Source organism: Peromyscus californicus, unplaced genomic scaffold, assembly GCF_007827085.1.
Source record: "Peromyscus californicus insignis strain IS unplaced genomic scaffold, ASM782708v3 Scaffold_8__1_contigs__length_139910024, whole genome shotgun sequence".
Taxonomy (NCBI): Eukaryota; Metazoa; Chordata; class Mammalia; order Rodentia; family Cricetidae; genus Peromyscus; species Peromyscus californicus.
In genome coordinates this window covers 127,196,988-127,210,761 of record NW_026294606.1, presented here as the reverse complement: position 1 = coordinate 127,210,761, position 13,774 = coordinate 127,196,988, and the positions used below count along the sequence as shown (strand labels likewise).

The following is a 13,774-nucleotide window of genomic DNA, read 5'->3' as shown; positions in this document are numbered from 1 at the left end:
CCCCCTGGTGGGTTTCAGAAGACTCGCAGCTTTGGTCTGGCCAAGTATTTTCAGACAAGAAGATGCTGGAAGCACTGGCGGCCGGGAAGGAGCAGGGAGCTCAGTGGAAGGCGACTCCAGGCTGGGCAAGTGGGTATATCCTCTACTCAGGATATGTGCCTGCGGGACCCTTCCTGCTCCTGACCACACCCGTTCCTTCTTGAAGGATCCAGCGTCACTGCTCCGGGGAAGCCTCATTTATTAATATCTCTCCGCTCATATAAAGAAAGGCTCGGGTCATAACGCGGCTAAACAGGAGGATTTCTTTCAGCTTTGAGGAAAGAACATGAATGTGCCCCTGAAACTGGGTGCCGCAGATCCGCCTTAGCAGGATCATGAGGACCACTCCACCCAGAAGAGAGGCCACGAGGAGCCGAGGTCACGAGGAGCCGAGGCCACCACTTTCCCATCGGCACGGCTGGGTCAAAGCGGCGACACCTAGCGGCAGAATGTGTGCCCGCCTGCGTCCCGTACCCAAGATGGCGAGGGGGCGGGGGGCAGGGGGAGAGGCAAGTGCTCGTTTGGAAGAGATCACGTGTCTGGGGCGGAGCCTTGCCTAGGGGGCGGGGTGGAGCGGGGCGGCGCTCTAGGCCGAGCGGGAGGTCTGGGCTTCGGGCGCTCGCTGGTGGCGGACCCGGAGGCTGCTGCTGCGCTCCGGGGCTCCTTGGCCCGGATCGAATTCGATCCGGAGCCATGAGTGTGGACAAGGCCGAGCTATGCGGGTCTCTGCTCACCTGGGTAGGTCTGGGGGGCGGGGCTGGGTCAGGTGTGTGCCCTCTCTTCTTGCCCTGTCGTGGTCCTCTCTCCTCTGTCTTGGTGCTGGAAGGAGGAATAGGTCGTAGGCTTGCTGGGCCGTTGGACTCTGACCCGACCACCTGCCCCTGTCACGTGGGTAGGCCTGAGAGGCAAGAACAGGTGAGGCCCTGCCCTTCTGGGGCACAGGCCTGGTCACATGTTAGCTAGCAGTGGGGACCAGGTGACTCTGGTAACGCCCTGACTTAGACTTGCAGGGTTTGTCCGATTGGTGAAATGAGGCCACGCCCCCTCCTGCCCAGGTGTGTAGAAGCCACGCCCCCGCAGAATTGATGTAGTGGAGCTGCAGGCTAGTGCCCTCCCAACCCTGTAAAGTGTCTGATGCCTGGGGCGAAGTCTGCAAAAGAAGTGTTCCAGATCTTGAATTTTCCTGTTGCCCCTTCCGGCCCCCTTTAGTTGCAGACGTTCCAAGTTCCACCTCCCTGTGCCAGCCCCCAGGACCTGAGCAGCGGACTCGCCATAGCCCATGTGCTGAATCAGATGTGAGTTGGGGCTGAGTGGGAGGATCCTCAAGGGCTCCCCAGCCAGCTCATCCCACCTTTCCGCCCCTAGAGACCCTTCCTGGTTCAGCGACGCATGGCTCCAGGGCATCACAGAGGACCCAAGTCCCAGCTGGAGGTCGAAGGTGACAGGTGGACTCATGACTAGGGAATAACTAGAGAATGGACTTATGAGGTGATCGTAAAGGGACAGCTAGACACATGTCCTGCATAATGGACAGGCAGACCTGCCAGGAAAAGGTCCAGATGTCTGGTGATCAGCAAGCTATTTTTGTTCTTTATATTGAGCACCCACAGTAAGATAAAAACTTGCCATCATTCTTGTGATGTGGGCAAAAAGCATATACACAAACAAATGTTAACTTCCAAGAGGTATGTTGGCAAATGCCTATAATCCCAGCTATTTTGGTATGGAGGATGGCAAATTCTCCATCAGCCTGGGCAATTTAATAAGATCCTGACTCAAAACTTTAAAAAGGGGGCCAGGAATGTAGCTCAGCAATAGAGAATTTTCTCACCCTACACAAGGTCCTGGGTTCCATCTCTAGTATCAGGGGGTATAGTGGGAGTGGTAGCCAGGCCAGGTGGCATACATGGGATCCCAGGACTTAGGTGGCAAGAGGATCAGGAACTCAAGGTCAACCTTGGTGGTTACATAGCAAACCAGAAGTCATTCTGAGCCACAAGAGATGCTGTTTCAAAAAACAAAACTGGGTGGAGGAATGGCTTAGTGGTTATGAATACTGTTCTTCTAGAGGACCTGAGTTCAATTCCCAGCACAGATATTAGGATATTAGGCAGTTCTGAACCACCTGTAACTCTAACCCCAGGAGACTTGACACTTCTGGCCTCTGCAGGCGCACGCACGCACGCACGCACGCACGCACAGTAATTTAAAAAATAAAATAAGCCGGGTGGCAGTGGCACATGCCCTTAATCCCAGCACTCGGGAGGCAGAGCTAGGTGGATCTCAAGGCCAGCCTGGTCTACAGAGTGAGCTCCAGGACAGGCACCAAAACTACACAGAGAACCTCTGTCTTGAAAAACCAAAACTAAATAAACAAAAAATAAAATAAAATAAATCTTAAAAAACAACAGCAGCAACAGTGGGAGGTTGCAGCGCACGCCTTTGATCCCAGCACTCAGGAGGCAGAGGCAGGGGGATCTCTGTGAGTTCGAGGCCAGCCTGGGCTACAGAGTGAATTCCAGGACAACCAGAGATACACAGAGAGAAACTCCAAAAACAAAAACAAAGGAGATGGGTGGGTGCTTTCTTGAGATGGGCTTATCTCCCTGTGAGACTTGGAGAAATGGTTTTCCATGCCTGGGGAGCAGTGATTGCAGATCCCTAAAGTGGGAATGAGCTGAGGAGTAGTGAAGAGGTCAGAAGAAAGGCATGGATCAAGTCCTGGAGGACCAGAGATCACCAAGGGCCTAGCAGGCCAGGGAGGCAGAATGGATTCTCTCTCTCTCTCTCTCTCTCTGGCTTTTTTGTGACAGAGTTTCTTTGTGTATCCCTGGTTGTCCAGAACTTGTTCTGTAGGTCGGTTGGCCTCAGATTCAGAGATCCACCTGCCTCTGCTTCCCAAGTGCTGGGATTAAAGGCAGAGGCCACTATGCCTTTCTATTCTATTTTTAAGTACTATGGAAAAACAGGGAATGATTTTAGCAAAAGAAAGACACAACCTGGCTCAGCCATTTAGAAGCTCCCCTAGTTTCTTGGGGGGAAGTGGGGTGCAGGCAGCAAGAGTAGGAGATGAGGGGGCTGGAGAGATGGCTCAGAGGTTAAGAGCACTGGCTGCTCTTCCAGAGGTCCTGAGTTCAATTCCCAGCAACCACATGGTGGCTCACAACCATCTGTAATGAGATCTGGTGCCCTCTTCTGGCCTGCAGGCATACATGCAGGCAGAACATTGTATACATAATAAAAAAAAAAAAGAGTAGGAGATGAAGGGCTGGGAAAGCAGCTCAGTGGGGCAGCAGCTTGCCTGGAGTCCAGCAGTGAGGGGCAGGAGCAGGGCTCGGTGGGAGAGCCCTGCTGAGGAGATCCTATGGAGGGTAGGGAGTGGCTCCGTGGAAAGCCCGTGTCTACCATACCTAAGGCCCTGGGTTTGATCACCAGAACTCCTACCCACCCCCACCCCACTGCTCCCGCGTGCGTGTATATGTGTGTGTGTGACACACACACATACACACACACAAAGGTGGGAGATGAGAAGCAGTGGGTACAGGCATCCAAGTGAGATATGACATTAGTAGTGCCAGGTAGTGAGAAACCACTGGATTCTGGGACTTGTGAATAAAGATGGTGAGGTAAACACCGAGTACAGGCATGCAGGTCAGCCCTAGAGAAGGATATTTAGAACAGGACCAAACAACTAGGGGATAAGCAGGGAAAGGAAATTGAAGGGGGAGAGAGTGAGGACAGATTTGGGGGCACTGCTCTAGACCTCCATGTGTAGATAACTCCTTGGCCTCACCAGGTCAGGAAACTAGAGAAGATCTTACAGAGCCTGATGGACTACTCAAAGGATGTGAGTACTGCAAAGGGGTTTGGGGGCTGGGTTGGGAGACAGTTCAGTCTATGTGTCCTGACATCTCCTCTCTGTGTTCTCAGGTTCTGGGGCATCCTGTATCAGAACAGCACCTTCCAGATGTGAGCCTCATTGGTGAACTCGCAGATCCTGCAGAGCTTGGCAAACTGCTTCAGTTGGTACTGGGCTGTGCTATCAGTTGTGAGAAAAAAGAGGGTATGAGAAGGGCTAGAGGGGAGGAAGTCAGAGCCCCCCCAGAGGGTACCTGGGGGAATGTCCTTTTCTCTCCAACCCACGTCTGCTCTCAGCCTCTTGCCTCCATCTTTGTCCCCAGAGTATATCCAGAGAATTATGACACTGGAGGAATCTGTTCAACATGTAGTGATGGAAGCCATCCAGGAGGTAGGTGAGAGCATCCCTTGGGGCAATCCAGAAGTGTCAGGGGAGGGGACATTGGGCAACTGGGCACAGCCCCTGCCCTGCCTGGTAAGGTCTGTCCTCTGCCTAGAAGTCAGAAGTTCCAGATCTGTGTATGTCGGCTGTAAGTCAGAACTCTGTAGCCTCAGAAGTGTTGACCTTTTTCTGCATTGGAGGGAGCCTCTGCGCAGGAGTCATGAGGCTAAACTAGCCTTGGGGAGGGGCAGGAGAGGTTCCTTGGCTGATTTGCAGAAGCCTTAAAGGTTGTATCAGAGAGCCTAGCTCATCACAATGCCCCCTTCCACAGCTCATGACAAAAGACACTCCTGATTCCCTGTCGCCGGAGACTTATGGGAACTTTGATACACAGGTAAAGATAGAGGAACTTGCTAAAGGTCGTGACCCCGCCCTGCCCCTGATTCTCTGCCTGCTAAGGTGGAAAGGCTTGTCCTTATGTAGTCCAGGCAGCAAGGGTGAACTTTAGATCTTCCTGGCTCAGCCTCCTTGTAGCTGGGATCACAGGAGAGCATCTGATAAGGGGCTTGTTATTCTCAAGCTTAAATGACCATCTCTGTTTCTCCAGTCTTAGCCTCTTGCCTTGCCCCATCTCAGGGGTTAGAAAATTACTCTTCTTCCATCCTCTTAGGACCCCAGCCCACTCTTAGATCTTGGGGTTCCTTGACCCCTCCCAGAGCCCCTGGAAATCACAGCTTTTCTACTTCCTCCCTTCTGGAGCCCCAAGCCCTTCCTTCATCTCCCACCTGTTGTCCATCTCCTCAGTCCCGAAGATACTATTTCCTGAGTGAGGAGGTAGAGGAGGGTGATGAACTTCAGCAACACTACCTGGATCTAGAACGGCAGGTGGGTGAGGCGGAGGGGGGTGAGGCGGAGGGAAAAGGGCCTCGTGCATAAACCTACCTACATAAAACCTGGTTCATGCTCCAGTTCACCTGTCTTCCCCGCCCACAGCTTGTGCTCCTTTCGGAGGAGAAGCAGAATCTGGCACAAGAGAATGCTGCCCTACGGGAGCGGGTGGGCCGCTCGCAAGTGGAGAGTGCTCCAGGCCTCACTGCTAAGAAGCTGTTGCTCCTGCAGTCACAGCTGGAACAGCTGCAAGAGGAGAACTTCAGGTATGGTCAGCTGGGTTGGGGGGGGCAGGGCACTGGGGCCAAAGGGCACCCTCATGTGCCTCCCCCGACACCCCAGGCTGGAGAGCAGCCGTGAAGATGAACGGCTGCGCTGCATGGAGCTGGAGCGGGAGGTCACTGAACTGCAACAACAGAACCAAGCCCTGAGCAGCCTATCCCAGGAGGCACAAGCGCTGAAGGATGAGATGGACGAGCTTCGGTAGGCAGCAGGTCCTGAATGCCCACCACACACCTGCAGCGTTGGCACAGAATGCTCTCCAGTGCTGTGGCACCTCCAAGTCCCAAATGCTAAGTGCACTTACACACCATACCTCCTGGTCTCCAACATGCTAGCCTGAACCACACAGTGCCACTAAGGTGTCCTGGTATTTGCTTCTCCCATGACCTTGGGCCATATGGCCCAAAGGAGGCCGTGCTTCCAGCTATACTAAGGCCCACTACAGAGAGACCTCCTGGATCCATGGAGCCCCTTGGTTTTACAGTGTCATTAGCCAACACCCGACAGCACAAATGCAGCCCCTCCATTAGTATTCTGCAGACCCCACTGCACCATTTGGATCCCATCATGCCCCTGGGTTCCAGAATGTCCTCTAAGACTGTATCATCACAGCCCCTGTGAACCTGCTGTGCCTTCTGTATCTCCAAAGACCTCTCCTATAGCCGTGTATATTCTTAGAATGCTAACACACCCAGTGAACCATCCCACCTCGCTTCTGAAGACTCCTCGAAGCTCCCCATGACCCCAAAGTGTCCTTATCACTCACTCTGTTATCTCATAGTTCTTCGATGTCTGTGCAGTTCCACTTCGGAGAACCTTTCCTTTATAACCTGTTACCCTAATGACCCCTACCAGAACTACAGACCTGGCTGACACCTTCACCTTGACCCCGAATCCCTCAGGCTGAAACCCTTCCCTGCCCAACATCACAGCTGACCTCTGAAATTTCCACTCCCCATGCCTTTCTCAGGCAGTCCTCCGAACGTGCAAGGCAGCTGGAGGCCACTTTGCAGAGCTGCCGTCGCCGCCTGGGTGAGCTGCGGGAGCTCAGACGGCAGGTGCGCCAGCTGGAGGAGAGCAATGCGGGCCATGCGGAACGCACGCGGCAGCTGGAAGAGGAGCTGCGCCGTGCGGGATCCCTGCGTGCCCAGCTCGAGACCCAGCGCAGGCAGGTAAGGCAGGGAGCGCCACCCCATAACGGCTGGACCCGTCACTCTAGTCCACTCCCAGCACAGCTCTGTAGCCGTCCCCCTTGTATTACTAGGCCATGCCCTCTAGGCGCACCCCTCCCTGGCTGGGTTTGTAAGCCCCACTACTTCTCTTGAGCACCTTCCTCCTGACTTCTTGTTACCACCAAGTCCCTTCTGGCTCCACCCCTCTTCTGGCTCCACCCCTCTTCTAGTTCTACCGGGTCTTCTGCACCTCCACCTGCCTCTGCCTCCCAAGTACTGGGATTAAAGGCTTGTGCCTCCACTGCCCGGCCACATAAATTTACTTATAAATTTATAAATAAATAAATAAGAGCCAGTTGGTGGTGGAGCACACCTTTAATCCTAGCACTTGGGAGGCAGAGGCAGGTGGATCTCTGAGTTTGAGGACAGCCAGGACAGCCAGAGCTGCAACACAGAGAAACCCTGTCTTGAAAAAACAAACACAAAAAAACCCCAAACAGTTTATGTGTATGGGTGTTTCCTCTGCATGTGTGTCTGTGTACCACATGTGTGCCTGGTGCTCATGGAGGCCAGAAGAAGGCATCAGATCCCCTTGGACCAGAGTTACAGACAGTTGTGAGCCACCACATGGGTGCTGGGAATCGAACCCCTATCCTCTGGAAGAGAGAAGCCAGTGCTCTTATCTCTTGAGCTATCTCTCCAGCGTTTAATTTCCCTTCTTTTCTTAAGTTACATTTTATTTATTTTGTGTGTGATTTTGTGTATGTGTGTGAGTGTGCAGGCAGGGTTCAGAACACAACTTGCAGAAGGTGGTTTTGTCTTTCTCCCCTGTGGGTTCCAGGGCTGGAGCTCAGGTCATCAGGCTTGATGGCTTCCATCTGCCAGTCTCCAGCCCACTCCTCTCTCGCAGGTGCAGGAGTTGCAGGGCCAGTGGCAGGAAGAGGCCATGAAGGCCGAGAAATGGTTGTTTGAATGCCGGAACCTAGAGGAAAAGTGTGACTTGGTGACAAAGGAGAAGGAGGTGAGGCCCAGGCTCTGCCCCGTGTGTCCTGGGATAGCCCATCCCCCAGGAGGTCCAACGGGCATCTTGCATCCTGTCACTGTAGCGGCTTTTGAGGGAGAGAGACTCCCTGAGGGAGGCCAATGAGGAGCTCCGCTGTGCCCAGCTGCAGCCGAGGGGATTGACTCAAGCTGGTGAGTTTCAGATCTGGGTTGGGGTGGTCTGGGGCTGTACTTTAGCCCCCAAAGATGACCCTTGAAAAGAGAACCCCAGGATAGAGACTGCGGGTGCACAGAAACCTGAAGATTTCTTGTTTTCTTCAGACGTCTCGCTGGATCCTACCCCTTCTGGCCTTGAAAACTTAGCCGCAGAGATTCTACCTGCGGAGCTCAGGTATGCAGGGACCTCTTAAGGCTCTGGACCCATCCAGGCTAGGCTCTTGCTCAGCCCCACTCTCAGAGTGCAAGCCTACCATTCCTCTTGGTTGCCTGGTTTAGGCTTCCGTGTTCCTGCTTCTGCTCTGGCCACGGGCTCTTCTATTTCAAAGGCTTTTCAGTGCACAAATTAAGTCCAATCCACATAGCTTCGCTTCAGATGCAAAATTCCTGCATCTTAGCTCTGCTTACTTTGATCTGAGACCCAGGTTCCTGCCCTGGTATCACTGGAGCCCCTACTAGGTTCAGTTCCATTTACCCTGCTCTGGTAACCCCACCCTAGCTCTTACTGTTTCCACAGCTGGATGCAAGTGTTCTAATCCTCCCACCCCGACCCGCGCACCTCTTTGGAGCCCGCCCACTTTGATTTCCCTCCCTAGTCCTCCATCAGCCAGCCCACGTCAGCCCCCAGAGCCTGAGCCCCCGGAGCCGGGTCTTCAGTACTCCTACCCGAAGGCAGGCTGGGCTCTTCCCAAGGCAACGTTCGACCCAGAGTGTCACCTGTTCTCAGGGAGACGCTCCTGCGGCTTCAGCTGGAGAACAAGCGACTGTGCCAGCAGGAGGCCGCGGACCGGGAGAGACAGGAGGAGCTACAGCGCCACCTGGAGGAGGCCAACCGTGCACGCCATGGGCTGGAGGCGCAGCACCGGTAAGAGCCCTGCTTAGTTTGGAAAGGAGATCTGCAGACGCGACCAAGCGCAAGTACTGAGCGCCCTTCCCCACCAGGCTGAACCAGCAGCAGCTGTCTGAGCTGAGGGCCCAGGTGGAAGATCTACAGAAAGCCTTGCAGGAGCAGGGGGCCAAGGCTGAGGACGTGAGTGCCCACCTCCTCCCTGCCTGGCCCTCGTAGTGCCCCCCAGTAATCTTCCTTTCTCCCCAAACCCCTGCTGCCCGATGCCCGATGAAGGCCACTGTGAGTACCACGGTCCAGGGAGGCACCCCATCGTTACCCGCACAGGTTTTCAGACCTGTCCCCCATCCCTCACTCCCTGCCTGCTTCTCTCCCCCAGCCCACCCTGCTGAAGAGGAAGCTGGAGGATCATCTGTAAGTGCAGAGAGCCGTCACCCCTGGGGTGGGAACCCTCGGGCGAAGGTGTGGAGAATTGTGGGTGAGGAGATCCAGTCAGCTAGGTCAAGTTCAGTCTTTGAGACAGGATGTCATATAACTGAAGCTGGCCTTGAGTTCCTGCCCTCCTGGCCCTCTGCCTCCCAAGCGCTGAGGCTACAGGTGTAAACTCTCAAGTATGATCTTTCGTTTGCTTGAATTTTATTTATTTTATGTGTGTGAGTGATTTGTCTGTGTACCACATATGCCCATGGTGTTCAGAAGAAGGCCTCCCATCTCCTGGAACTTGAGTTAAAGGACAGTTGGGTGCTGGGAACCATGCTTGGGTCCTCTACAGGAACAGCAGTGATCTTAACCTTTTCCTTTGTTTTATTATGAAACAGGTTCTCTCTGTAGCCCAGACTGGCCGAGGCCTTGTAATCTTCCTGCCTCAACCTCCCTTCTGTGTGTTCATAGCATGTACCATTATGCCTGGCTCAGAATCTCTTTTAGAAAAAGTAGGGGATGTGGTATGGGCTTGTGATTCCAGCACTCAGGAGAGAAAGGAGGAGGGCAGGAGTTCAAGGCCATCCTGGGTTATGTGAGACTATCTCAAGCCAAGGGAGGGGCAAATGGTGAAGGCACACACAGGGACTGCCTACTCTGACACGGGCCAAACCCCCAGCCAAGTGGCCATGTCTCTGACTTAGTGGTAGAGCACTGGCCTTGTATCCACAAGGCTTTTGGGTTCTATTCTTAGTACCACAAGAAGTAAAAAATAGAGCTAGCCCTGGGGCTTGAGAGAGAGCTCAGTAGTTAAGGTCACTTGCTGGTCTTCCAGAGGCGCTGAGTTTGAATCTCAGTCCTCATGTCAGGTAGCTCCCAATCACCTGTAACTCCAGCTCCAGGGAGCCCAATGCCCTCTTTTCCCTCCCCAGGCACAGACGCATGTGGTATACACTCAGATCCATACAGACACACACAAATAATAAATCCTTAAAAAAAAAAAAGCCCCAAACAAAATACCAACCCTGGCTGTTGGGTGGAGAATGAAACTGAGGTATTGAAAGTAGAAGAGGATGGCCAGGGAAGAAGGAATGGATGATGAGGACCGGACCAGACCAACTTGGGGACCATGGAATGGGGAGATAATTAGATAGAGCAAGGAGGTCTTAGTGGCCATAATGAAGCTTCTGACTTACTGGGACACCACTAGGAGAAAAGAGAAGCCAGTGGGCTGGAGAGTGTATCTGCTATAGAGATTCGGCCTAGAGTTCAGTGAGATGCTGGGGTGTGGCCCAGTGGTAGAGCACTTGTGTAGCATGGACAAGGCCCTGGGTCATATCCCCAATACCACAGATGGATGGATGGAAAGACGGACAGACAGGCAGGGATGCCAGTCCAAGGTTATCCACTTCTTCCATGCCCACAGGCAGAAGCTGCATGAGGCTGATCTGGAGCTTCAGAGGAAGCGCGAATACATTGAGGAGTTGGAGCCTCCCACTGACAGCAGTAGTAAGTGGGGTTCAGCAGTAGCCAGGGCTAGAGGGAGCCTAGAGCGCAGCATGCAACTTAGAGACCTTGTTCTGCAGCGGCTCGTCGGATTGAGGAGCTGCAGAACAGCCTGCAAAAGAAGGATGCAGACTTGCAGGCCATGGAGGAACGCTACCGCCGCTATGTGGATAAGGCACGCACGGTAGGGATGCTCGGTGTCCCCCGGGCCCCTCCTGCCTCAGGTCCTACTTCCTGTGCTTCCCATCAGTTCACATCTCCTGCCAGTTGTACATCCCTGCCCTCAGCATTCACACCCTTCACACCACACCATGATATATCATAGGCTTCTGCATGGTGCTGCTGCCAAGGGCTGTCTGTCCCTTGTACTCCGTGTGTCAAGGGGTCTGCAGAGAAGCTTTGGGGCATAGCTCAGTGGTAGAACTTCTGTCTTAGATCTACCAATGAGTTTCTGGAAATGTGGCTAAGTGATAGAGTGCTTGTCTATAATCTACTAGCTGGGAGCTGGGTATGTGGCTCACTGACTGTACTTGCTTAGCAGGCAGGAGGCCCTGGGTTCAGTCCCTAGCATTCCAAAACATAAGTAAATATATAATATAAAGCCAAAGCAAGGGGCCTGAGTAGTTCAAGTCTGTCTGTGTTCCCAACTATTCTGCAAGGTTAGGCAGGATGGAAAATAAAGAGTCAGACATGGTGATATATACTCCTTTAATTCCAGCACTAGGGAGGCAGAGGCAGGTAAATCTCCATGAGTTCAAGATCAGCCAGACTGCATACAGAGACCTTGTCTCAGATAGATGATAGATAGATAGATAGATAGATAGATAGATAGATAGATAGGTAGATAGATAGATAGATAGATGGAAAGAAAAAGATCCAAGTGTGACTCAGAGGAAAGAGGATCTTAAGTTTGAGGCCTAATCTGAATGAGACCCTGTCTTAAACAACAAAACAAAATAGTGCTAGTGATATAGCTGTGTTGCCTGGCATGTGTGAGACCTTAAATTCAACCAGTCCCCAGGACTACAGAAAGTCACTATCATTCTAATCATGCTCACTCTCTTGTGATTTTTTTTTTCTAATCCTTAGGTCATTCAGACCCTGGAACCCAAGCAGCAGCCACCCCCTGGGGTGTCCCAGGAACTCCACACCCTGAGGTCACAGCTCTGGGAGCGAGACATGAGAATACGGCACCTGGAGGTGGGTAGTCTCGTCCCTCCATGGGGCCCTCAGCACACCCAAGCCCCTGACTCTTGCTTCCCTGGCAGGTGGACTATGAGAAGAGTCGGAGTCAGCGGGAGCAGGAGGAAAAGCTGCTCATTAGTGCTTGGTACAGCATGGTGAGTGGGCAGCCTCCATGGCTGGTGGATCGGGCTCACATGGCTTAGGTAGGCTCACTTACTCCCTGTCAATCATACCGCCTCTCTAGGGCATGGCCTTGGAGCAACGGGCTGGGGAAGAGCAGGGTCCTGCCCACGCCCAGTCCTTCCTGGCACAGCAAAGACTGGCCACCAATGCACGCCGAGGACCCCTGGGACGCCTGGCTTCTCTGAGCCTTCGCCCCACTGACAAGCACTGACAGACCTCAACTTCCGCTGCCTGCTGGAGTCTTCCAGCTCATGTGGTACCCAGCTTGGGGCCTTGACCCTGACTGAGGCTATGGCCTCTGCCCTTTGCTTCCTTAAATGGGAAAGAAGGGGAGAGGCAGGTAGCAGGTGTAGGCCTATTCTTTATAACAATGTGATTCTTCTCCTTGATTCTTCTCCTGGGCCTCATGTATTACCTGGAAAAAGCCTGATTTTATATTTTAAAAGAATAAAGACTTTAAATCTGTCATGAATGGACTCTGGACATCATGGTGAGGAATAAAATGTCAGCTAGGGTCACAGGCCATTGCTTTTAAGAAAGCCTTGTCTTGTCTTGGATTCTTTTGCTTTTTTTTTTTTTTAACTTTTTTTTTTCTTTACAGGTATGAATGTTTTTCCCTTGTATATGTTTGTGTACTATGTGTGTACCTGGTGCCCACAGAGGCCAAAAGAGGGCATCAGATTCCCTGAAACTAGAGTTACAGATGGTTGTGAGCCATGATGTGGGAGTTGAACCCTGGTCCCTGGAAGAGGAGCCAGTGCTCTTAACCACTGAGCCATCGCTCCAGTCCTTGTCTTGCATTCTTGTGGGGTTTTTGTTTGTTTTGTTTTTGAGATAGGGTTTTTCTGTGTAACCGTGGAACTCCCTCTGTAGACCAGGTTGGCCTTGAACTCACAGAGATCTGCCTGCTTCTGCCTCCTGAGTGCTGGGATTAAAGGCATGTGCCAACACTGCCCGGCTCCTGCTTTTCATTCTTACTAAAGTATGAGTGACCAGTAACACACAGTGACAGATGTGAATCCTATGGTGTTTTTGTTGTTATCATTTGTTTTAAGAAGCTGGAGAGACTGCTGTGTCTAATTGAGCATGAGCTGAGTTAGGTTTCCACCAACCACAAAAACACCCGACGGTGCCTGCATGTGCCTGTATCCCCACTTTGAGGGGTTGGGGGACAGGTCAAGCTTGAGAGCTCACTGGCCAGTCAACCTAGTCAAAAACAGTGAGTTTCTAGCCAGGCATGGTGGTAAATGCTTTTAATCTCAGCACTTGGGAGGCAGAGGCAGGTGGTTTTCTGAGTTCCAGGACAGTCAGAGCCACATAATAGACCCTGTCTCCAAATAAATAAATATAAATCTTAAAAAAGAAAAGAAAAAAATAAGTCCAGAAAGGTAGTCCTAGCTAGAGAAGGTAACATCATTTCAGCAACATATAATCAGGCAGAGATTAGGGTGAGGCCATCTAGACCCCTGGGGAAGAGCAGTCCAGACAGGGGGACTAGCATATGCAAACCCTGAGATGAGATCTTTCTTGGTGGGTAGAGGCTGGTGTGGCTGGAATGGTGTGAGGAAGGAGCGAGGGCTTTAGCTTTGGTCCTAAGTGAGGTAACAGCCCTAGAAGACTTGAAGGGAGGAAGCACGTGACATGCTTGGGTGTTTGTAGGTGCTCTCTGGTGGCTGTGGTGGGGGGGGGGGTAAGGCTGAAGGGATGAGCCCACAACAGAGGTCACTAATCTAAGTGACATGTTGGCTCTGGCCAGGGTGACCTGTGGAGAGTCAGGTTAGAGCCTTTAAGGTT

The 13,774-nt window shown here is 52.6% G+C and overlaps 1 protein-coding gene across 3 annotated transcripts; it reads left to right on the top strand.

Annotated features, from left to right (window-relative positions):
• Positions 1-601: 601 nt before the first annotated feature.
• On the top strand, positions 602-12,448 carry Hook2 (hook microtubule tethering protein 2). Of its 3 annotated transcripts, XM_052728513.1 has the most exons (22): positions 602-777; positions 1,249-1,334; positions 1,405-1,477; positions 3,836-3,886; positions 3,970-4,102; positions 4,221-4,288; positions 4,611-4,673; positions 5,084-5,164; positions 5,273-5,433; positions 5,510-5,650; positions 6,420-6,621; positions 7,532-7,642; positions 7,728-7,815; positions 7,945-8,014; positions 8,567-8,704; positions 8,782-8,869; positions 9,066-9,100; positions 10,533-10,615; positions 10,693-10,796; positions 11,702-11,812; positions 11,881-11,952; positions 12,042-12,448. In XM_052728513.1, exons 1-22 carry the CDS (start codon positions 733-735, stop codon positions 12,189-12,191), a joined length of 2,154 nt encoding a protein of 717 aa, XP_052584473.1. In that variant the 5' UTR covers positions 602-732; the 3' UTR covers positions 12,192-12,448. The 3 variants fall into 3 exon arrangements, with proteins under 3 accessions (XP_052584473.1, XP_052584474.1, XP_052584475.1); XM_052728514.1 differs by lacking the exon at positions 1,405-1,477 and having other exon boundaries at positions 620-777; XM_052728515.1 differs by lacking the exons at positions 602-777; positions 1,249-1,334 and having other exon boundaries at positions 1,434-1,484.
• Positions 12,449-13,774: the final 1,326 nt, after the last annotated feature.